General features: G+C 50.0%; 1 protein-coding gene across 2 annotated transcripts; it reads right to left on the bottom strand.

Moving 5' to 3' along the window:
• Positions 1–15,738: 15,738 nt before the first annotated feature.
• Positions 15,739–25,349, bottom strand: LOC119856530. 2 transcript variants are annotated; one of them, XM_043517288.1, is made up of 7 exons: positions 25,048–25,317; positions 23,389–23,460; positions 22,142–22,216; positions 21,127–21,480; positions 19,707–19,834; positions 19,466–19,517; positions 15,739–17,864 (listed from the first exon to the last, which is right to left on the bottom strand). In XM_043517288.1, exons 1-7 carry the CDS (start codon positions 25,313–25,315, stop codon positions 17,608–17,610), a joined length of 1,206 nt encoding a protein of 401 aa, XP_043373223.1. In that variant the 5' UTR covers positions 25,316–25,317; the 3' UTR covers positions 15,739–17,607. The 2 variants fall into 2 exon arrangements, with proteins under 2 accessions (XP_043373223.1, XP_038260064.1); XM_038404136.2 differs by having other exon boundaries at positions 19,466–19,834; positions 25,048–25,349.
• Between the last annotated feature and the right edge of the window lie 226 nt (positions 25,350–25,575).

Genomic DNA, 25,575 nt, shown 5'->3' with positions numbered 1-25,575 from the left:
CACTAGCAGCCCAGGGCTCTAAATGTGCTGGTGATGGCACCAGAGGGGTGTTTACACCAATGGTCCCAGCTCAGGAAGGGCCGTTTCCATTGGGTTGCCAAGGAGGCTAACATAGAATCATAGAATATCAGGGTTGGAAGGGACCTCAGGAGGTCTATCAAGTCCAACGCCCTGCTCAAAGCAGGACCAATCCCCCATTTTTGCCCCAGATCCCTAACTGGCCCCCTCAAGGATTGAACTCACAATCCTGGGTTTAACAGGCCAATGCTCAAACCACTGAACTATCCCTCCCCCAGAAGTTATTACCTAGGCTCCCCTGTTGCCAGGGGCTGTACAGACACAGAACAGAGACAGGCCAAGCCCCGAAGAGCTTGAAAATCTCATTGTCTTTGCGCAGAGGTATTCATACATATAACGGGCAGCAGGGCCCATTGTGCCCATCCAGCCTGGCCTCTTGCCTAACCCAGGCCAGAGAATCTTCCCCAAGTGATTCCTGCCTCCAGACCACTCCTGACTGAGCTAGAGCGGGGGCTTTGAGAGAGAGACACCCCATCTCCATTGACAGACTCCCAGTGAGGGAGAATCCACCCCTTCCCTCAGGGAGCTGAACCTGTTCCAGTGGTGAATTCCCCTCCCTGGTAAACCCCTATTCCCAGCCTGAATTCGTGCCCCTTCATTCAGGGAGGTGATATTCCTACCCGAACAGGGAAACTCCTTCCGTTATCATATGCTCCACCTTCACTAGGGGACTGGGCCGGGATATCTAGGCTGGCATAGGCTTGGTAATATAGACATAGCCTCAGCCTAGCACGATTTATAACTGGAAACTGCTCCCCTATTGCAAAAGTTACGGCAAGAAACCCTGAATGTATGTCTACACTGCAGACATTCCAGAGGTACAGGTACAGTGCATAGTGTAGACACGTAGTATAGCAACGGATTGGGTTTTCCCATCACTGTATTAAATCTACGCCCTCGAGGGGCAGCAGCTAGGTCAACGGAAGAATCTTGAGTGGACCTAGCTGCTTTTACAGTGGGGGTTAGTTCAATCTCACTGCATCACATTGAGCATGACATTTTTCACAGCCATGTGAATCTAGGTGGGCAAACTTTTTGGTCCAAGGGCCAAGTCGGCGTGCAAAACTCTATGGAGGGCTGGGTAGGGAAGGCAATGCCTTCCCAAACAGCCTGACCCCCGCCCCCATCCAAACCCTCACACTTCCCACCCCCTGACTGCCCCCCTCTGAACCCCTGCCCCATTCAACCTCCCCTGCTCCTTGTCCCCTGACTGCTCCCTCCTGGGACCCCCACCCCTAACTGCCCCCCAGGACCCCACCCCCTATCCAACCCCCCCATATCCCTGTCCCCTAACCACCCCGTCCAGGGATCCCCACCCCTAACCACCCCCGCTGGATGCCACCCCTATCCAACCTCCCCTACTCCTTGTCCCCTGACAGCCCCCTCTTGGGACTCCCTCCCCTAACTGCCCCCCAGGACCCCACCCCCCAGCCAAACCCCCCAGCTCCCTGTCTCCTGACCACCCCCTCCTGGGATCCCCGCCCCTAACTGCCCCCCATGGGACGCCACCCCCATCCAACCCCCCTACTCCTTGTCCCGACTGCCCCCTCCCAGGACCCCCACCCCTAACTGCCCCCTGGGACCCCACCCCCTATCCAACCCCCTCTGCTCCCTGTCCCCTGATCGTCCCGACCCCTATCCACACCCCCACCCCCAGACAGGACCCCCGGGACTCCCACACCTAACCAACCCTCCTGCTCCCTGTCCCCTAACCACCCACCCCCATAACCTCCACCTCATCCAACTGCCCCCTGCTCCCTGTCCACTGACTGCCCCCCAGGACCACCTGCCCCTTATCCAAGGCCCCGGCCCCCTTACCATACTGCTCAGAGCAGCATGTCTGGCAGCCGCGCCACCTGGGCCGGAGCCAGACATGCTGCCTCGCTGCCCTGCATGAATGCGCAGCCCTGCCACCCAGAGTGCTGCCCCTGTGGCAGCGTGGTTGCAGGGGAGAGGGGACAGCAGGGGAGGGGCCAGGGGCTAGCCTCCCTGGCCGGGAGCTATGGGGCCGGGCAGGACGGTCTGAGGGCAGATGTGGCCCGCGGGCCATAGTTTGCCCACCTCCCTTGGTGTTCACACCTCAGCTGCTAGAAGAGGCTCATCCTCTCTGATTGAACTAACCTCGTTATCCCTAGCCTGATTCTTGCTTGCATATTTATACCTGCCTCTGGAAATTTCCACTACATGCATCTGATGAAGTGGGTATTCACCAATGAAAGCTTATGCTCCAATACGTCTGTTAGTCTATAAGGTGCCACAGGACTCTTTGCCGCTTAAATAGTCATAATAAATCATGGGAAGTAAGACAAGTGATAAAAATGGTGCCCATCCAACCTCCCCTGCTCCTTGTCCCCTGACCGCCCCCTCCCAGGACCCCCACCCCTAACCGCACCCCCAGGATGCCACCCCCATCCAACCCCAATGGTGTATGCTTAGACTGATTAAAATGCTCTAGTGGTTTTAAAAGATGGCACCTTAACTAGATTTAATGCAGCAGAGGGTAGTTTTTCCTGCTTAGACCTGGGAATTATTACAGCAGATATTGCAAGTAGATGCAACTGGAAAATATATAAGGAAGAAGAAATAGGGTATGATAATTTCCCGATAGTACTTTTACTACTTTTAAGGGCAAGATAAGATTGAAGATAATGGAAAATTAAGACAGCTAACTGGGAGTTATTTACAAGTAAATGTATTGAATTAGTGATAATAATTGTGTGAGTGATGCGACAGAGAATTTCAATGATTATGTAAGAAAGGGATAAACAGCAGCAGCTACTGTAGCCATACGTAGGATACTGAAGTACCCCAAAAATAAAACTCACTTCTATGGTGGAATGAGGAGTGCAAAACGGCAGTTAAAAATAAGAACAAAGACAATAAAAAAGCAAAAAATACAATGAATAGCGAAGTTCTAAAGAAGTAAGGCAGTAGCACAAAGAATTATAAAAAAAATCAAAGAAGGAGCATTGGAGAAAGTACTGTGGGCAGATAAACAAAGATACCAAGACATCCGAAAAATACAGGCAAATTAGAAGAAATATTGGAATTCAGACTAAGACTTCCCAGGTCTTAATGAGACTGACAACATAGTAAGAAATTCTGATAATGAGAAAGCAGAAGTTTTAGCAGACACTTTCTGAGGGGTCAATAATGATGAAAATCCAAGGGAAGTTTTCCTTCAGATTAAAAGACAATTCACTGGGGAGAGTCACGATCCATTATGTAACTGGGGTAAACATGAGGCTACTATACTGAATGAATGGTTTTGTATGTGAGAACTTGAGAAATCTACTGATATCAGCAAGAATACATCCCCAGGTAAATATAATAAATGTAACATCATGTTTAAATATCTCTCTGACAGCAGTTTGAGAGTTATCTTGCAATTATTTAACACTCTATGGGAAAAAGGAGTGAGTGATACCAGACCAATAAAACTGAATCATGGAGTAGTAATTCCAATATGAGAACCAGGCAAACTGTTTGCCTAAGTGGATGCCTATAGACTACTTGCCCCCACGTTAAGGCGAGAACGGTGAATGACAGATTGGCTGCCTATTTGGAAAACAATGGCATTACAGATAAGGTGCAGAGTGGTTTTAGGAGAGGCAGATTCACCATTGTTCACATTGCTAAATTAAAAAAAAGAAAAGGAGTATTTGTGGCACCACCTGATTACTAAATTAGAAACTGAAATACAAAAACCTATGAGGTGCAAGGGTTTCATGATAGCTCTCCTCCTAGGTATTGAAAAGACATATGACCTGGTATGGAGGGAAGGCTTATTGTACAAAGTAGGTGCACTAAGGATAAAGGGAAGAATGTAGGGGTAGATTAGAGAATTATTGAGTAAAAGAACCAGGCAGAGTTGGGAAAGTTATATTGAATATGTACAATATTAAAAATGGAACGCCAAAGGGAAGTGTTATCAACCCAACCTTATTTAATATTATGATACTGTAAATGATCTCCCATAACAAATAAGTGCTGTGGCAGGTGTCACTATTCACGGATGACTGTGCTCTGAGCATTAGGAGCAGGATTACTGGGGTGGCAGAAGAGAGAATCAACAATATGTTAGGAGAGACCTCTGGCTGGGGATATACATGGGGCTTTGTGTTCTCCATTGCTAAAACCAAAGAACTGGTCTTTACAGAAAGAAAAGTTGCAAAGGAATGTAAACTGTATGGTGTATAAAGAAAAGGAGTACTTGTGGCACCTTAGAGACTAACAAATTTATTAGAGCATAAGCTTTCATGAGCTACAGCTCACTTCATCGGATGCATGAGCTGTAGCTCATGAAAGCTTATGCTCTAATAAATTTGTTAGTCTCTAAGGTGCCACAAGTACTCCTTTTCTTTTTGCGAATACAGACTAACACGGCTGCTACTCTGAAACCTGTATGGTGTATGTAGAACAAACAGATATAATTACAAGGTTCAAATTCTTAGTGTTAATATTTGATACTAAATTACTTTGGAAAGGTCATAAACCCTATATTAAAGATCAACGTTTAGGAAAGATTAACCTGCTTAAAAGTCTTGCTGGACAGATAAGAAAACACTGCTGATGGCCTACGGGGCTTTAATCAGACCAGTTACTGACTTGGCTGCCAAACTTTTGGGTCAGCTTCAAAATCAGAATTTAAAAAATTAGATTTAATACTTCCAGGCACTATGAATTGCGAACAGTGCATTTATTACAACACCTGTGCGCATTACAGATAGCTTCCAGTGAAATGCCAGCTACACAACAAATGAAACTACTGGCCCTAACTTTCTGGGCCAAAGTTAATGGGAACTGCAATGATGAAAGTATCAAGCAAAATATGAGGCTTGTTGGGAATCTGATAGGTAAACTATATAGCACTGTGGTGGGGCGGTTGCCCCACACAGGGAGAAGAAGGGGTTAAAAGCAGCACCAAGGAGGCTGCGCAGAATCCACTAATCAGGAAAGGGCTTATTGAGCCCACCAATAGGGGGAAGGCTTGCTGGAGCAGCCAATCAGGGCCGGCGAGGGCCATATATAAAGGACTGTTCAGCAGAGTAGAGGGCAGTCTCTCCCTGGAAGGTAAGGATGGGGGACTGGGTGCCTGAAGAAGTTTGATTGATTGATTGATTGATTGATTGATTGATTGATTGATTCTCAGTGCTGGGCAGGGGCAGAAGGGTGAGCTGCTGACCGACCGACCACTGCAAGGCTGGGGCCTTGCTGCCAGGGCTGAGAGGCTGCTAGGGCTACGGGGGAAGTGGCCCAGGGGAAATAGGCAGCAGGTTGGAGAGGGCAATAGGTGGCTGCTGGCTATAGGATCCCAGGGTCAGGACCCAGAGTAGTGGGCAGGCCTGGGTCCCGCACTCCACTTGCCAATGAAGAGAGTGGCCGGTATCCAGACTGCAGTTTGCCCGAGATGAGGGGCTGAACCTTGGACTGCAGCTGGCTGTTGAGGCAAGTGATGTGATGAAGGACTGCTGGCCCCCCGGAAGGGGGGAGATACTAGGGTGGGGGCACAGCTGGAGGACCATGCCTAGAAGAGGACACTGCAGTTCGGGGAGCAACGCAAGTCCAAAGAGTGGAGACAACAGTGACAGTAGGCATGACACCACTAGCTGAAGGCAGGCTGGAAGGGCCAAGAGCTAATTCCCAGGATAGCCAGCAGGAGGCACTGCAGTGGTGAATTGTGCCCTGTTACAAACACACGATGTTAAAACTCTACATGCAGGAGTTTGAAAGACAAGGAAAACCCGAATTAAATCAAAACTTTTAGTCATGGGAAAATTAGTTAGGGATGGAAAGTCACATCCCCAAATGTGGATTGAAATTTTATTAATTTGAGGGTAAAAAAGAGACAGTAGGTATTGAAAATGAAGTGTACGATGAGGAGTGGAGTCAGTTTTGTAAAATATATTGTAACCATTCTGCCAGGTGGAACCAGCAGCAACCAGGGCTGAGTTCAATATCTCAGGATTCTTTTCCATCGATACAACATAGAACCAGCTCAAGCTCCCACCCAGTAACCTGGGAAAATTATATACCACCCCTGGGTGCCTCTGAGAGGAATACTTCCCCTCTCACAAGCACAGAGTCTGAGTGTAATAAATAAACTTTTAATAAAAGGAGGGGAGTGACTTGGCATTCATTTGGGAAAACGCTGCAAACAGGGTTCATAAACATAAACCATGAGTAAAAAACCCACCCTCAAGTAAGTTGGTCAGTGCCCTTTCCCCATCAGGTTCTTACGTCCAGCAACCGAAAAGTCCTTTTAACATGCCTGTCCCTTCTCTGCACCCCACTCACAGTTGCTGTCCTTGGTCCGTGCAGATCTAGAGTTCAGAAGTGCATCTGTAGGATTCACCTCCCCCCCGGGGTGGAGGAGGGAGTAAGGAGGCACCTTACTCACTCCACTGCTTGGACACTCGCTCGCTGCCTCTCTGTCTAGCACCCTGCTGGCTGCTCGCTGTGCCTCTCTGCCAACTGCCCTGCTGGCCACTCACTGTGCAGCCTGGCTGCCCTGCCAGCCACTGCTCCTCACACCTGGCTGTTCCACCAGCCCTGGTTCCTCTCCACTGGCTGTTCCATCAGCCACAGTTCCTTGCTGCCTCACCAGCAGATTGTCAGTCACCTTCTGATGCCATCAGCCTCTCTGCTGTGACCTCTGCATATGAGTCTCTTAGTAATTTTTAGCTCTTTGCAGGCTGCACAGAAACACTGCCCCATCTCAATTGATTTTAGCTCTTAGGAGGCTAGGCAGAAATACAGTCCTACCACAACTGATTTCAGCTCTGATTGATCATTTAAAATAACAAAAAGGCTCCTAATAAACCTTATTTAGCTCTTTCTTTGAAGAGTGGAGGGGAACAAGTTAAACCAGTACAGGAAGGACTCTTGGGGAAGGGGCACGTCTCCTGGCTAGAACACTCATCCCCACCCCTCTTACTTCTACAGGGCTCTGACATTTGAGCCCCTGGCTTAACGAGGTCCTTTCAGCTGAGAGTGACTCCCCCCTCATTTGGGACACATTAATTACAGTTCTACACCCATTTATTCACAATAATGCCAACATTGGTAAAAGCATTTCACTACCCCTGCATTCAGTACTAAGGTGATTTGTAACTCAACACTAGCCAAAGTTGATCACTTTGAGAACACACTGCTCTATCTGCTGGCTATCTAAGCAAAGTAGGTGTGTTCATGTAAATACAGTTTGCTCTTGAAGTCTCTCCTCCTCCCAGGTAGCTGTCAGGGAAGAATTCAGTAGACCCTACTTACATATATACACGTGGATCCAAAAAAGAAAAAAAACAGGAATAATAGGGATGGCGTATTGTATACCAAAATTGGGAATTAGTGCTTCCAAAAGAATATCTGACTATGTAGCTGTCATGACAGCTGAACTAGCAGCAATAATGCTAGCATTAAACTGGATCTTGGACGTACGCCCAGCAACAGCAGCAGTCATATTTTTGGATTCAATCTCAGGCGTTATGGGGATAAAAAAAAGGGAATCTCAATATGTAGAAGTGATTTAATCAACAAAGTTATATTTCTAACAACAGAGTTACGACAGATGGGGATACAGGCAGCATTAGCTTGGATCCCAGTGCTTATTGGGATAACAGGGAACAAAATGGCCAACAAAGCAGCTAAAAACGCTGTGAGAAATGGAAGGATTAACACAGAAATACCCTTGAGTAAATAGGGATTCAAAAGCCTGGTACAGAAAAATGTAAAAGGGGAATGGCAAAAAAAATTGTACTAATGGAAAAAGAGGAAGCTGATTATCTCAACTGTGCCCTAGATCTGAGGATTATGACATATTTCGGGGCTGGATAGGATGCACGCAGGAAGTGCTTTTGTTTTGTGGCTCAAACAAAAATCTTTTTCAGATGAAGAGAGACAAAAACAGACTCTGTGCGCCCTGTAAGGCAGAAGAAATGTGCAATCACCTTTTATGGGTATGTCAGAGCTTTGATAAAGAAAGGGAAAAGCTTTGTGAGGTGGTTACAGACCCCTCTGCCCCCCCACCCTGCCCCTATCCTTACTCCTATAATCCTTGCCTCCTTCCCGCTGTGCTACTATCCTGCCCCACATCGGTGCCTATACACCCTCCCAGAACCTAACCCTCCCCGAGTTCCTCTTCCCTCCCCCTCTGCTGACCCCCCAGCAGTTCCTGTGTCCCCATCCCCCCCGCACTATCATCCCCCCCCACCCTCCTGCAACTCTCTCTCCCCGGTGTTCCCCCCGTTCCTCAGGCCTCTGCATCCCAAGTCAGGTTGCTTCATGATACTCATGCCTGTCTTATATAGCACTTTTCATCAGGAGATCTCAAAGCACTGCCCACCCAATGTTTAGTGTATTTATCCTCACAACCGAGTGCCATTAACCCCATTGTGCCTATGGGAACTGAGGCAGAGATAGGCTAAGTGATTTGGCCAAGGTCACACAGGAAGTCCATAGCAGAGCAGGCACGTGAACCTGGGTCTCCTATGGCCTAAGCCACTGCCCAAGCCCCTGTGCTGGGGCACCAGCAGCACGGGTACTGGGAACACTGTAGAGACAATCACTCTGTTCTCAGTTCTGGGACCCAAGGAGGCAGCAGCCTAGAGCAGTAATTGCAGAGAAAGTCTGACTCAATGCCTGCAGCCCTGGCCTGGAGCATAGAATCATAGAAATGTAGGGCTGGAAGGGACCTTGATAGGTCATCAAGTCCATCCCCTGCACTGAGACAGGGTTAAGACCTAGACTATCCCTGTCTAACATGTCCTTAAAAACCTCCATTTACAGGAATTCCACAACCTCCTCAGGGAACCTGTTCCAGTGCCTAATTATCCACAGTATGCCAACTAATTATCCACAGGATGCCAACATTTTTATGGCTGACTTAGAACAATGCTTCCTCAGCTCTCGTCCCCTAATGCCCCTACTCTACTTGTGCTACATTGATGACATCTTCATCAACTGAACCCATGGAAAAGAAGCCCTTGAGGAATTCCACCAGGATTTCAACAGTTTCCATCCCAGCATCAACCTCAGCCTGGACCAGTCCACACAAGAGATCCACTTCCTGGATACTACGGTGCTAATAAGCGATGGTCACATAAACATCACCCTATACCGGAAACCTATGGACCGCTATACTTACCTATATGCTTCCAGCTTTCATCCAGACCACACCACACGATCCATTGTCTACAGCCAAGCTCTACAATACAACCACATTTGCTCTAACCCCTCAGACAGAGACAAACACCTACAAGATCTCTATCAAGCATTCCTACAACTACAATACCCACCTGCTGAAGTGAAGAAACAGATTGACAGAGCCAGAAGAGTACCCAGAAGTTACCTACCACAGGACAGGCCAAACAAAGAAAATAACAGAACGCCACTAGCAATCACCTTCAGCCCCCAACTAAAACCTCTCCCATGCATCATCAAGGATCTACAACCCATCCTGAAGGACGACCCATCACTCTCACAGATCTTGGAAGACAGGCCAGTCCTTGCTTACAGACAGCCCCCCCAACCTGAAGCAAATACTCACCACCAACCACACACCACACAACAGAACCACTAACCCAGGAACCTATCCTTGCAACAAAGCCCACTGTCAACTGTGTCCACATATCTATTCAGGGGACACCATCATAGGGCCTAATCACATCAGCCACACTATCAGAGGCTCGTTCACATGCGCATCTACCAATGTGATATATGCCATCATGTGCCAGCAATGCCCCTCTGCCTTGTACATTGGTCAAACTGGACAGTCTCTACGTAAAAGAATAAATGGACACAAATCAGATGTCAAGAATTATAACATTCAAAAACCAGTCGGAGAACACTTCAATCTCTTTGGTCACTCAATTACAGACCTAAAAGTGGCAATTCTTCAACAAAAAAACTTCAAAACCAGACTCCAACAAGAGACTGCTGAATTGGAATTAATTTGCAAACTGGATACAATTAACTTAGGCTTGAATAAAGACTGGGAGTGGATGGGTCATTACATAAAGTAAAACTATTTCCCCTTGTTTATTTCCCTTCCTACTGTTCTTGTAAAGTGCTGGAAATGGCCCACCTTGATTATCACTACAAAAGGTGTTCCCCCTCCGCTCTCCTGCTGGTAATAGATCACCTTTCTTGATCACTCTCGTTACAGTGTGTATGGTAACACCCATTGTTTCATGTTCTCTGTATATATAAAATCTCCCCACTATATTTTCCATTGTATGCATCCAATTAAGTGAGCTGTAGCTCACGAAAGCTTATGCTCTAATAAATTTGTTAGTCTCTAAGGTGCCACAAGTACTCCTGTTCTTTTTACGGATACAGACTAACATGGCTGCTACTCTGAAACCTATAATTATCCACAGAGTCAGAAAGTTTTTCCTAAATCTCCCTTGCTGCAAACTAAGCAGATAACTTTTTGTCCTACCGTGGGTGGGCATGGAGAACAGTTGATCACTGTCCTCATTATAATAACCTTTGATTTATTTGAAGGCTGTTATCTTATCCACCCTCAGTTTTTTCTACTCTAGACTAACCAAGTCCAGTTCTTTCAACCTTCCCACACAGGCCAGGTTTTCTAATCCTCTGATCATTTTTGTTGCTCTCCTCTGGACTTTCTCCAGTTTGGTCCACATATTTCCTAAAGTATGGCGCCGAGAACCGGACACAGTGCTCCAGCTGAGGCCTCACCAGCGCTGAGAACAGCAGAACAATTACCTCCCATGTCTTACATACAACACTGCTGTTAATATGCCCCAGAATGACATCTGCCTTTTCCGCAACAGCATCACACTGTTGACCTGTAGTCAACTCGTGATCCAATGTAACCTCCAGATCCTTTTCTGCAATATGGCTGCCTAGCCAGTCATTGCCCAGTTTGTATTCGTGTACGTTCCATTGCTCGGGTGGGGTGGCAGGGCAGAGGGCATGGTGGTGCAGTCCAGTCACATAGAATCATAGAATAGAATATCAGGGTTGGAAGGGACCTCAGGAGGTCATCTAGTCCAACCCCCTGCTCAAAGCAGGACCAATCCCCAATTTTTGCCCCAGATCCCTAAATGGCCCCCTCAAGGATTGAACTCACAACCCTGGGCTTAGCAGGCCAATGCTCAAACCACTGAGCTATCCCCCCCAATCTCGGAGCTGGTGCAGATGTATTTAGCAGCAGTTAACAAGCTTCCATTGGGCACATGTGAATTGAGATTTTTCAAAGGCTCACAACTTGGCCAAATATGAGTGTTTTCTACAGGCACAGCAAAAGGCACTAGGGTGACCCCATTTGCCAAATTTCAATACCTGCTTCAAAGTATGGAGGTTTTTAAAGTTATTTCATTTCCTTTGATTTATGAAAAAACAATTGAAAACATCCATTAAAAAACCCCACTTACTAATACACCTTTCCGTCCCATTAGCCCCCCGCCCTCAGTGCCTCTCCCTCCCCACCATCCCTCCCACTACAGTCCTATGCAGGACTACTTTTTAATCCCGCTCCCGTCCCACCCTGCAATACCCACTCCCACCTGCTCCTGCATTATTTCTTGCATTTTTATCCCGCTACCACCCACAAAAACCTTAGATCCTACAAATCCCATCAGAGAGAGAGAGATTTCCCCATTCTACTAAAAACAAAACAAGCAAACAACCTCCCCACTCCAATATATATAAATGGAATTCAGTCACAATTTTTGCCACTAAAAGAATAAAATAAATCTTGCTTAAACCATGTGTAGCAGGGTGGTCACCCCACTCCTGCCCTGCGGGACTTAAAACAGCCCAGGAGAGGGCTGTGGCTAGGTGCAAGCAGCCCCCAGGCTGATTGGGGAAGCAGCCTTGGCGGTGGCCACACCCCAATCAGGGCCCAGCTGGCCCTTATAAGAGGGCAGTGGGCTAGGAGCAGAGAGAGACTCTCTCTTTTGGGAGAAGGTCCAGGTTGCTGAGGAGCATACCTGGGTACCTAAGGTGGAGCAGGGCTGGGGGAAGGCCTGGGGAGCTCCGGCTTGGAAACCCCCCAGGCTGCAGGCATAGTGGAAGGCCCAAAGGGGTACTGGGGTTGCAGGGGGCAGCCCAGGGGTAGGCAAAGGCAGCAGGTCCAAACCCCCCCTTGCCTGCAATGATTGGCTTATACACTGCAGGCTGCCCCAGTGTGTGTGGCTCAATGGTGACTGGCAGTAGCCAAAGACTGAGGTGAGGTGGGGATAGTGGATGAGGGTTCCACGGGGAGGGGAGACTGTGGGAGTACTGCCAGGGGGCAGCCCCCTGGGTAAAAGGGGCACTGGGGTCCAGGAGGGACACAGGGGCCAGCAGCAAGCGGGACACCAGCCTGCAGAGGGCGCTCTGGAGGCTGGAAGAGCTAATTCCCTGAGAGACCAGCCAGAAGTGCCGCAGGGGTGAGTCCCACCCCGTGACACCATGTAAAAAAAAATACTTTAACTCTGGTTATAACAGACATCAAATCTCTTTCTATCCCTCACTTAAATTTAAGTATTAAAAGTTATAAAGTTTTTCCCTGCAGATTACTGCAGTATGTTGGGGTTTTGGGGGATTTTTTGTCCCGCCCAATCCTACCTGCAGCAAAGTACATTCGCTCCTGCTATTATGGCTGCAGGATCCCAGTCCTGCTGCAGGGCTCTGCCTCCCACTTCCATTCGCTCTAGCTCCCTTCATCCCCCCCCGCACCTTTTTTTCCTCCCCCCAACCCCATCTCTCTCCCTCTTTCATTTGGTCAGTGGGTGGGAGCCTCCAGCATCCCCTGCTGACAGCAGCACTGCTCTGCTCTCAGACCAACTCATCACCAGAGCTGAGTGCAGCCAAACTGAACAAGCTGTAAACAAAATGACGTTTAGGGAAAGGGGTCATTTTAGGGCACTTTTTAACACGAAAGCAATGGAAACAAAAGGCGTAAGAAACAGGTCGGGGGGGGGGAGTGAGCTCTTACTGCTGTATTCTTGTGGTTAGCATATTCTCTTGTGATGTGGGAGACCCTGGTTCAATTCCCTGCTCTGCTTGAGGGGAGAAAGGATTTGAACTTGGGTTTTGCACTGTGCAGAAGAGCGTCCTAACCCCTGGCCTATGGGGATATTCTGGGACAGCGTTTGCACAGTCTCTCCTGTTGGAGCAGTTCTACTCGGTATACACAATTAAACAGCCACTAGAGCGGGGACTTGAACTGGGGGCTCTTATAGTACCAGTGAGTGTCCTGACCCCTGGATTATGGGCCATCCTAGACTGGCTCCTTCTCAAGATCTTTTGCAGAAGCTATTCCACTTTGTATAAAATACCTGAATAGTCTCTGAGCCAGCCAGAGAACAAATGACTCTATAGCCTGGCAGGGCACTTACCTGGGCTGTGCCAGCCCCAAGTTCCAGTCTTTGGGCCAATGACTAGTTATTTTGTTATACTGCAAGAAGAAGCTTCAGCAGGAGAGACTGAGGGAGCCATGTGCCAGACTATCCCATAGCCAGCGGCCAGGGCATGCTCCTGGGAGACCCAAGTACTCTACATCAGGCTGAGTGGGGAACTGAACTGGCATCTCCCACATCCCAAGTGAGTATGCTACACAGTGGGCAACAGGTATAAGGGAGATCACCATAGTTCCCTGCCCCCCCCCGGGCCATTTTGTAAATCCAGGCCACACACACAAACCCAACGCTCTCCTTTCAGAAATGTGGAAACGCTTCATTTCTCTCTTTCGGGTCAGTTTTGGCTTTTCCCTGAAATCCACCTGAATTCGCAAATAGCTTCGGGGCGAACCAAGCTGCATTTTTTCAGTGGGGAAAAAAAAGCTATTTGTGCAAAGTTCGCCCAGCAATACTTATCACTGTCACGCAACGCCCCACTGCAGCTGTTAAGTGCTACATGTGGCCTTTGGACCCCCACTTGCTGCCAGACTATGAATCAGGTTGGCAGAGGTCTAACCCCATCCCCCGGGACAGATTAACAGGTACACCACAGGGGGGTAGAGGGAGGGAAGTAAAGCCCAGAGCTGGATCCCTTCCCCCACAGCCTGGATTTCACTCCCTTTCCCTTCCCAATGTCGGCATCTGACATGTTAGGCTCTCCTCCTGGACTCCTGCCCCTCAGGTCTCTAGAGCGGATGAGACCAGCCCCTGAGTGTCAGAGGGATAAATACAGGAGAGGGAGAGGAATTATTTAAGCTCAGCACCAATGTGGACACAAGAACAAATGGGTATAAACTGGCCACCAGGAAGTTTAGACTTGAAATTAGATGAAGGTTTCTAACCATCAGAGGAGTGAAGTTTTGGAATAGCCTTCCAAGGGAAGCAGTGGGGGCAAAAGATCTATCTGGCTTTAAGATTCTACTCGATAAGTTTATGGAGGAGATGGTATGATGGGATAATGTGATTTTGGTAATTAATTGATCTTTAAATATTCAGGGTAAATAGGCCTAATCCCCTGAGATGGGATATTAGATGGATGGGATCTGAGTTACCCAGGAAAGAATTTTCTGTAGTATCTGGCTGGTGAATCTTGCCCATATGCTCAGGGTTTAGCTGATTGCCATATTTGGGGTCGCGAAGGAATTTTCCTCCAGGGCAGATTGGAAGAGGCCCTGGAGGTTTTTTGCCTTCCTCTGTAGCATGGGGCACGGGTCACTTGAGGGAGGCTTCTCTGCTCCTTGAAGTCTTTAAACCACGATTTGAGGACTTCAATAGCTCAGAAATAGGTGAGATTTTTCATAGGAGTGGGTGGGTGAGATTCTGTGCCTGCGTTGTGCAGGAGGTCGGACTAGATGATCAGAATGGTCCCTTCTGACCTTAGTATCTATGAATCCTTGGAGAGAGAGACATGCCCTTGTCTGTGCCCGTCGCACGTTGGGGTCTGAGGGTATGTTTACACTGCATCTGGGAGCGAGACTCCCCACCCGGCTCCACAGACTCATGCTAGAGTGCTCACGGCAGCACGCTACAAAATACCTGTGTAGACACACTGCTTGGATGTTGCTGCTCAGGCTGGAGCTCAGGCTGGAGCTCAGGCTCCCAAGCTGACACCCCGCCTCCCCCCACACCAGTCTGAACACCAGCGCAAGCTGCAGTGGCTACACAGCCAGTTTTAGCAGGCTACCACGAGCCCTCTTAACAGGGGTGCTGGAACGGGGGGGGGGGGACAGGAGATCATGGCCCACCCACTTTTACTGGCCGAGCGACAGGGGGAGGGGATGGAGAGGAGCAAGTGGGGGGTGGGGTCTTAGGGGAAGGGGCAGGGCAGAGCCTCTGGGAGTCGGGGTGCTACAGGGGGCAGGGTGCTACAAGGGATTCAGGTGCCCATGGTCCCCCCAACTTTTAAGAACTTCCGCTGCTCCTGCCTGCTAGCACAAGGCCATGGATCCAGGGACACTCCCAGCTGCACTGATGCCACCTCCAAGGGCATCAGCCTTTGCCCTATTTGGGTTGGGTTTGTGTTTTACACAGGGAATACCCAGTCCTGACTCAGCCCCGCCCCCGTCCCCTTCCCACTCAGCTGGGGCTGGGAAAGTTTGGCTCAGGGTTCCGCCCTGCGCATTGCAGTCCAAGTGCCCTCTCCCTCCCACCCAGCAGCTGCTGCTTTCTCCCTTGCACCCGCCTCCACCCCCAACCACAAAATCCTCCTTGCCACCATGGCTGGCACTAATGAGCGACTGCCCCACTCTCAGACAGGTACCACCTTCTTTTTAATTTAAATACAAAGGTACAAAAGTTGCTCTATGTTAAAATAATAACAATAACCAGCCCCTATTGGGTTAATGTGAGAATTACAGTGATTTCCTCTTTCAGCAGGCAGGGTGAGAGGCAGCCCCCTCTCCCGACAGGGCCCTGAGGGGTTGGTGCTGGTGGACTTAGATGGCCAGCAAAGGCCCAGGGTAGCAGCCAGGTTCTGGCTTGGGGGACGTGTGTGTGTCTGGGGAGAAGCAGAGCAAAGCCTCGTCCTGGCAGCGGTGGAATTGCCTTGCCCAAAGCCCTGATACAAAGGACAAATGGGTCTGTAATGCAAGTGAGAGCATGGGGGAAGGGTATTGCAGTGTACGAGGCTCTGCAATCTACTGGAGAAAAACAGAACAAGAACCCAGGGCTGGGAAGCTGAAGCCAGACAAGTTCACACTAGAAATCAGGCACCAATTTTTCCTCACTCAGGGTGGAAAAAATGACCAAAGGAAGTGGTGAATCCTCCATTCTTGAAAAGAATAGGAGTACTTGTGGCACCTTAGAGACTAACAAATTTATTTGAGCATAAGCTTTCGTGAGCTACAGCTCTCTTCATCGGATGCATTCAGGAAGTGAGCTGTAGCTCACGAAAGCTTATGCTCAAATAAATTTGTTAGTCTCTAAGGTGCCACAAGTACTCCTGTTCTTTTTGAGAATACAGACTAACACGGCTGCTACTCTGAAGCCTCCATTTCTTGGTGTCTTCAAATCCTGACCGACTGCCATTGTGGAAGAGGCTTTAGTCAAACGCAGGTTATTGGGCATAGTGCAGGGGTAACTGGGTGAAATGTAAGGGCCAGGGCTACACAGGAAGTCAGACTAGATGATCTAATGGTCCCTTCTGGCTTTAAACTCTAGGAGGGCATCTCTGGACTTTTTTTTGTCCAAAGGGAGGGATGTGGTGGAACAGAATGTAGCTGTGGGGATTCAGAGCTTTATCTTCCCCAGGACTAGGATAAAATGGAGACACCCCCCCCAGATTTGCGGTCCTCACCAGCGCAGCCCACCAGCTGTTCAGTTCAGCCTCCAGCCCTTCACACTCAGCTGCCAACAGAATGCAGCAGCCAGGGGCTGAGGTGGCTGGGAGAGCGAGGCAAGGAGAGGGAGCTGCAGTTTGGTTTGGGGTCTGCTGATGGCAAATGAAGGATTTTTCCACTGATGTTTTAAAACAAAACAAAACCCCCAAACAAAAACAGATCAATAGATTTCATTTGTGTCCAGATTTTTCACGAAAAGTTCAACTTTTCAACAAAAGCAAACAAAAAAAACACAAACAAACTAAAACCAAAATATTTTGATTTGGAAATGCTGCTGCAGTTCCAAATGGGAGTTGAAATTTGGGTGCCCCATGACCCCATTCTCCACTGAGCTCCAGCATGCACCATGGTCTCTCCTTTTGGTGAGGAGGCAGTTGCATCATGGGAATCCTTGGCCATGGTGCCTCATGGGAAATGTAGTCCAGCTGAGGGCCCTGGTCCATAGATGAGAATGGGGATGAGGCCAGTGAACTCCACCTCCCATAAGTTATACCCAAATTGAAATATTTCAGGTTTTGGCTGAAATATTTTTGGTTTGGGTGTTTGGTTTTTCAACAATAAATTTTTTTCTCAAAAAATAGATATTATCTTGTTAAAAATCTGATTTTCCATTGAAAAATAATTTCAAGGGAAAGTTTTCATACAGCCCTTGTCTTAACCAGTTGTGACATCTTTGGAAACATGGGGAAGAGCCAGAAATGGGTTTCCCTCCCTGAAAAACACACAGGAAGCAAAGGGAAAGGCAGTGTGTATGCATAGAGGGGGAAGGGTGTTCATTGCCTTCATTCCCCTTCCAGATCTGCAACAAGGAACTTGCACTTGTCCTTCAGCGCCCCGTAGAGCTGGTCTTTGCAATACCTGTTCCAGCTCAGCATGAACTCATACAACTTCCGCATTTTCATTGGGTTGGTTCTCTCAGCTGTAATGGTCAGGTATTGCTCATAGTCCAACACATCACCCAGCAGCTTATCCAGGACACCCTCGACCAGAGTTACTCGCTGGATAAGCTGTTCTCGGTGCCGGTCAACAAAGTGTGTCTCTGAGGGGAGAAAGAGGAACACAAGAGAGTAAAGAAATGGTCTGCCTCATGCTCTCTGCTGCACTCTGATTATTGACACAGTGTATTAGCTACTCTGTTAGCCATGCATTCTATTTGATTATGTGCATGGTTTATTAGCTACTCCAGGATGGTCCAAATAATATTCCACATAGCCTATTAGCTGCTTCATTATCCACACAGTCTACTTGCTATTCCATTATCCACACAATCACCTACCCATCTTGACTGGCTCGGCACTCAGTCCCTCGCTATTGACTACCCACAGGGCCCTCTGTTGTCATCTGTGGCTTCACTGCTCTGTGACCAGGCAGATTTTCTCTGCTCCGTAACCTCCCTCCCATGCATAATTAATCTGGTTTGCCCCGTCATCCAAAACCAATCCGCAACCCCTCCAGCTAAGCCCTGTCTCCCCTTCACCTCCAACTTCATTCAATGTGCCACCAACAACTGCCCCTCCAGCTCCACCTCGGTTCCGCCCCTCTGATCTGGCTTCCACCATCACCAAGGCCCTCTTCTGGGCCCAGCCTCAGTGCTTTAACCCCATTCTCATCCTTGATTTTGCCACTGCTTCAGACACCATCCATCATACCCCTCCTGCTTGGTACTTTGTCCTGCCTTAGGCTTCAAGATTCCCTCCTCTGCCAACTGTCCTCCTACCACTCTGGTCGCTCCAGTGACTCAACCGGTGGATCTCCTCCCCACCGCTCCCACTTGTCACTGAGAGGATCCCTCCTTTTCTCCCTGCTCTGAACTGTACACATGGCTTTGGCTGCTATCTTCATGCCTATGACTCTCAAATCTCTGCTCTTGTTCCCACTCCAACTCAAATCACTCCTCTCAGTCCTGTCTCTTTGAAGCCTCCTCCTGGATACCTCACTGTCAGCTCACATTAGCCAACCAGATCTCCCCTGCGAGGGTCTCTGTTCTCTGCCTCTATTGACAGCACTACCATCGTCCTTGTCACTCCAGCCCGTGACCTGACTACATCTTTGACTCAGTCCTTCTCTCGACACCCTCATATCCAGGCAGTGCCAAATCTTGCCTTGTCTTCCTCCTCAGTGTCTCTGAGGTCTGTCCTTTCCTCTGTCCACAAAAGCTTTCTCCAGGTCTTTATCCCCTTCGACCTCCTTCACATCCAGATCAACCCCTCTCCACTCCATTCCAAACCAAGGTGATATGGGATTTGAGATGTCGCTATCTTGGGGCCCAAAGGTTCAGTTTTGGCTCACATCAACAATGGTGTTTCTAAAGGTTGGGTCCAAAAGGAACCTTAAGCCTGAGCCCCTTTCGGTTCAAATCCACAGCCAAGATTTGAGTCAGATCCAAAACTGGGAGGGGCCCGTTTTCATCACTGGGTTTAGATCTGGCCCAAGATGCAGGTAGGAAATCAATGGAGAGCCACTGGCAAAACTCCGGCACTGTGGAACCTGGCTTCACCCTGATTTGGCCTTTGACCCCAAGCTGCAGCCTAACCCGGAGCTGGACATGCACTCCTGGGCCCATCTACCTTGCGCCCCACCCTCCATTCAGCTCTCTTCAATGTAATATAAAGACCTATCCCAGCTAACTTTGCCACTCACCATTTCCACCAGCTGCGTTTTCTCTGTCTTCCCTGGAAATGGGCTTAAATTCCTTGGAGCCAGGGGTAACTTCCTTGGAAACTGGAGTAACTTCCCTGGTGTTGGGGGCAACTTCCTTGGAAACTGGAGTAACTTCCCTGGTGTTGGGGGCAACTTCCTTGGAAACAGGAGCAACTTCCCTGGTGTTGGGGGCAACTTCCTTGGAAACAGGAGCAACTTCTTTGGAAACAGGAGCAACTTCCCTGGTGTCGGGGTCAACTTCCTTGGAAACTGGAGTAACTTCCCTGGTATTGGGGGCAACTTCCTTGGGAACAGGAGTAACTTCCCTGGAGTCGGGGGCAACTTCCTTGGCGCTGCGGGTAGCGACACCTGTTCAGAGACCCCAGGAAATAGAGTTAGAGACCCAGGAGAGGACATTACAGAAGCTATATCACCAGGGAGAGGTTAGAGTAACAGTCCTTTCTGCTTGTATTGGATTCCTCGTCAGGTACAGAGGTGAAAGACTCAGCAAAAACACGTGTGTGCTGTTACTTGCCCGGCACCCTGGCTAAAGCCGGCCATCGTGTTTCTTTGGGGGACCCCAACCCTGCCTGTATTCTTAAAATTAAAAATTTCAGGTCCTTGCTTCCCAATATTTTTCCCTGTCTGGACTTTTGGACTCACCCCAGCTACACAGCACTTTAGAAGATCCCAGGAAAAGTCAGGACCTGAGATTATTGTGAATTACTTTGCTCAGGAACGCCACTCATGGACCAAGACCCTTTGCTCTAGGCAATGTACACTCACAGAAAAAGAAGATGAGCCCTGCCCCAAAGAGCTTGGACCCAGGGGTCTGATCCAGGGCAGCAGGGAGAGGTGGGATACTGGGCTAGATGGACCTAGGGGTCTGATTCAGGGCAGCAGGGAGAAGATGAGATACCAGGCTAGATGGGCCCATTCGTTGGATCTGGAGCAGCAGTTCCTATGTCCCATCATTTTATTCCAGGAGAGCTTGAGGGCTCTCTGGACCCCATTATGGATCTCTGTTGGGGAGGGGAAGGGAAACCAGACCTCTCTGCTCAGCCCCACATGGGTGTCTGCTGAATCCACCAAGGGAGACTTGTGTGACTCTCTGCATCATCCAGCTGCAGGGAGTCAGGGTTCTGTGGCAGGGGAATCTGGAGAAAGTGACAGGGGTGAGGGGTGTTCCCAAAGAGCCGATCCCAGTTCAGGGCTAGAGTGGGAGGAAACCAGAGATATGGGGCCTCATCCTGCAAAACCTCACTGGGGTATCACCTGGTGCAGCACTTGCTGCTGGGAGAAGCCTCAGTGAAGGGACTGGGATTGCTCACAGCTGCCAGCAATAGGAGCTCAATGATGAGTGACTTATTTATTTCCAGGGTCAGGTACTAAAGCTACTAAGCGCTACAGTGACTGGCTCCTGACATATGATCCAGACCAGCAAGCTGGGGTCTAGGAGAATGGGGATGAGGCAAGTGAACTACAACTCCCATAAGTTATATCCAAATTGAAATATTTCAGGTTTTGGCTAGCTGGCTGGGGCCTGGGAAGACAGACCAGTGTACTAGGATCTAGGGCTGGAGACAGATACACACATTAGGAGAAGGGAAGCCCCAAACAACCCATGGGCAATAGCTCTCCACCTTTAAACTCAGACTGACCTTTGACCTCCAGTGTCCCAGTGCTCCTCTCAATGGGGGTCTGCAGGGCCACATGTCCCACCTGGAAGATGAACTCTGCCCCTTGGTCCCTCCGCACCGATGGGGTGAAGGACAGCGTCACCATCTGCTGGTAGGTCTCCCTGTCTTTGGCACAGGTCTCCTTGGGGATGATGGCATAATCAGCGGAGTCCTCGATGGGCATGGCTACACTGCCTCCACTCTCCCTCCTGAGCCAGGTCACAGTTAGCTCCTGGGGGAAATACCCTGCGATGAAGCAGCTGAAGGCCACGTGACTGCCCTCCACCAGTGGCTGAGACTGGAATATTTCTGACACCTCCGGGCGCCGCAGGACAACTGAGAAGTCAAATGGATAGAGAGAGGAGGAAGGAGAAATCTTGATCCGGAGTGGGGCTTCCATCTGTAGTGTCTGCTAATGGCCACTACTGGAGTTGGGTCCATTGATCTGATTTGGGGTTGTAGGGAAGGGGCAGGATACAGTTTAGACTGGCCCAATGATTTGATCCCAAGTGGCGTGGAGGAGGCAGGATATCAGGGTAGATAGGCCCATTGGGGCAGTTCCTATGTGCCATCATTACATTCCAGGAGGGCTTGGCATCTCTGGACTCCAACATGGATTTCTGTTGGGTGGAGACAGGGACCCAGCCCTCTCTGCTCAGCCCCACACAGTACCTTCTGAATCCACAAAGGCAGGACTTAAATTCAGCTGTCCGGAGAGGAGCTCCAGTAAATATTTTCCCTTGACTCCAGCCTGATGCTGTTGGCTCTCAATCTGGGATCCCGGCTCTCTGGGGGAGCCACAAGCTGGTTTCAGGGGGTCCATGGGGCCCCATGGCTGAAGCCCAGAGCCACAAGCCCAGAACCTCCTGAGGAACTGAAACCCCAAGCCCTGGTGCGGCCCCTCTGGGGCTGAAGCATTGAGCCCCGAATGGGATGGGGGGGATGGGCCTGGAGGACTCCAGGAGAATGTAAGCACTGCAACAAGGGAACTACTGACCTGTGTGTCCCTCTGCATTGTCCAAAGGGAGAATTTCCAGCTGCTCAGAGTCAGGAATCAGAGTGGGAGGGGACTCTGGAGCAAATGAGACAGAGAGGAAGCGTGAATGCTACAGAGTGAGTCGCGGCTCAGAGCTGGAAAGGGCAGAGACCACTCACGGGGAGCCTTATCCCCTCAACACTTGCCCTGGTGCTACCAGGCACAGAGCTCCCTGCCTGAAGGCACTTACATTACATCTCAGTTCACTAGATAGGAAAAAAGTCTTCACCTGGCCTCTTTCTACAGGAGCCAGCGAAGGGCAAAAATGAGGAGGGGGGCACTCTGCCGTTTGTCACCAGTGCATGGCAGGAAGAAATGGAGATATGATTGCTCTCTATAAATATATCAGAGGGATAAATATAGGAGAGGGAGAGGAATTATTTAAGCTCAGCACCAATGTGGACACAAGAACAAATGGGTATAAACTGGCCACCAGGAAGTTTAGACTTGAAATCAGACGAAGGTTTTTAACCATCAGAGGAATGAAGTTTTGGAATAGCCTTCCAAGGGAAGCAGTGGGGGCAAAAGATCTATCTGGTTTTAAGATTCTACTCGATAAGTTTATGGAGGAGATGGTATGATGGGATAATATGATTTTGGTAATTAATTGATCTTTAAATATTCAGGGTAAATAGGCCTAATGGCCTGTGATGGAATGTTAGATGGGATGGGATCTGAGTTACTATAGAAAATTCTTTCCTGGGTATCTGGCTGGTGAATCTTGTCCATATGCTCAGGGTTTAGCTGATTGCCATATTTGGGGTCGGGAAGGAATTTTCCTCCAGGGCAGATTGGAAGAGGCCCTGGAGCTTTTTCGCCTTCCTCTGTAGCATGGGGCATGGTTGACTTGAGGGAGGCTTCTCTGCTCCTTGAAGTCTTTGAACCATGATTTAAGGACTTCAATAGCTCAGACATGGGTGAGGTTTTTCATAGGAGTGGGTGGGTGAGATTCTGTGGCCTGCGCTGTGCAGGAGGTCGGACTAGATGATCAGAATGGTCCCTTTTGACTTTAGTATCTATGAATCTATGAAAATGGGGGTGATGGTTCCCCACAAAAATCTAGGGAGCTTGGGAAGAGCCCTGAGCCAAAGCTGCCCCAGATGTCTCCAAGCCTGGGATTTGGAAAGGGAATGATCTGTCCCAGGCTAGGGGGAAGGAATCCTCCTTTCAGAGCCTTTCACGCACCTCTTGATCTACACCCCACTCACCGGCTGCTCCAGCTGTGGCACCGGCAGGAAGGGGCTCGCTCTGCACAGCAGTGGCTGCAGATCCAGGGGGCACTGGAGAAAAAAGGGGGGAAATCAGTCTCGGACCTGTGGTCAGCTCACAGCATGGCCCACCTCCTCCCCACACGCTCCCTCCTCCCCACACATACATACAGAGGACAAACGTAGTTCTTCGAGGCCATAACAGGAGTGCGAGTGAGATATCGGCGTGGGGGAGAGTCAGGGGCAAAGGGAGAAGGATCCATAATTGCAGAGGAACAGGGGTCCAGAGGGCTAAAGCAGATGCTTTTGCCCCCCAGTTAGATTTGCTCCTTGACCTTGTTCTAACTATCACATTTTCTTTCAAGTGAACGCTGCACAAACCTACTACAAATAGGGCCCGGGGGGAGGGGGGGCGGGGACGGTGTCTGGTCCAGGGAACGGGATGGAAGGAGGACAGATATGGCAGTGGAAAGGAGTCCACTGGGAAGGAATAGGGTTCATTCTGGTGCAATCTGCAAGGCCTGTGTTGGACACCTGTCATGGAGCACATGGAATGATTCATGATTAATAAAAAAAAAAACCTAAGGAAATTTCCCATTTAAAAACAAACAACTTTGTTAACCTGCAGTTTGGGGGGAGAGATTCTCTCACTTACTTGACCTAAAACACCCCACACAGCACTCTCGGCCCCACGAAGAGGGGCTCTCCAGGAGTCCCTCCTTGTGGGGCTGAGAATGGGAGCCCGGCCACTTGAGGCTGAAAACAGAATTCTATCGCGAGATCCTGAGCGAAGCTTAATTTTGCCCAGAAACCACATCTCTTGCGATGCATTCGTGAGCGTTGGCCTGTTTGCACGGGGGAGGCCCAGCCAGGGACCAAGCCCCCATTGCGCCAGGCACTGTACAAAACCCAGAACAAAGAGAGCGTCCCTGCCTCCAACGCGTGAACAATCAACGCGAGCTAGTGAGTGCTCAGCTGGTTTCGGGGGTGGGGTGGGGGTGCAGCAGGTCCAAGGGGCTGAGTTAGTTTTGCTTGGCGAAATGATGTTAAAGGAATAACAATTTGTGTACTTGTGGCACCTTAGAGACTAACAAATTTATTAGAGCATAAGCTTTCGTGAGCTACAGCTCACTTCATCGGATGCTGATGAAGTGAGCTGTAGCTCACGAAAGCTTATGCTCTAATAAATTTGTTAGTCTCTAAGGTGCCACAAGTCCTCCTTTTCTTTTTGCGAATACAGACTAACACGGCTGCTACTCTGAAACCAACAATTTGTGTGTGCGTGTTGGGGGGAGCGGGCTGCAAGGGGTTTTGCCAATGGATCAACAACCCTCTCTTGCTTTTTACACATGAGAGGGGGGGTGGGGAGCAGATTCTCCCCAGGTGTAAATGGTCCCTAAGGCCACATCAGCTCAGGATGTGGCCGGAAAGGAGCCGGGGAGCGGCAGGGCAGGAGGGGAGGGGCTGGTATGAGAAGAGAATGAAAGTGAAAGCGGAAGGGGGGGGGGGACAGCCCAGCCTGGGAAAGAAAGGCAGACTGGGGGTAGTTTCCCGCTCCCAGAGACCCCCCGCGGGGGGGATTTAGTCGTGCCCAGAAATAAGGGGGCCGGGCGGGGAGGGGCAGTGGGGATCCCCCCCCCCCCCCATCTCTCTCTGTACCGTCTGTGCCGAGTGCCCCTGCCAGGTCTCGGATGCGGTCCGGGTCTATCAGCAGCTGCACGGCCGCCTCCAGCCCGCCGTACTCGGCGCTGTCCCTCCGCTCGTTAGCGCCCGCGGCCCGCTCCGCCCCTCCCTCCGGCTCGTTCTCGGCGACGAGCTTCTCCCCCTCCCTCCCCAGGCGCTTCTGCACCCTCTTGCTGAGCCGCTGCAGCTCCCGCTCGCCCTTCTTCTCCAGCGGCCCCAGCAGCTGCTTCAGCAACTGCTCCATGCCGCCCCTTCTGGGAAGCGGCTTCCACAGCCAGGTCCCCGCGCCCCGCCCCGCGATTGCCCCGCCCCGACGGGGCCCGAGGGCGGGGCTGCCCGCGGGGGCGGGGGCGGGGCTCGGGGGTCTTCGGGTCGCGCCCGGCGACTCTGCCTGGGCTCAGCACGGGGGGGGGGGGGGGGGCTAGAGAGGGGGACGAGATTTCCCCAAGGGGAAAGGGGACGCCCCGTGGGGGGCTAGACCGAGCTCCCCCTCCCCATACTGGA

This window comes from Dermochelys coriacea, chromosome 6, assembly GCF_009764565.3.
Source record: "Dermochelys coriacea isolate rDerCor1 chromosome 6, rDerCor1.pri.v4, whole genome shotgun sequence".
Taxonomy (NCBI): Eukaryota; Metazoa; Chordata; order Testudines; family Dermochelyidae; genus Dermochelys; species Dermochelys coriacea.
This window is presented reverse-complemented; position numbering and strand designations above follow the sequence as displayed.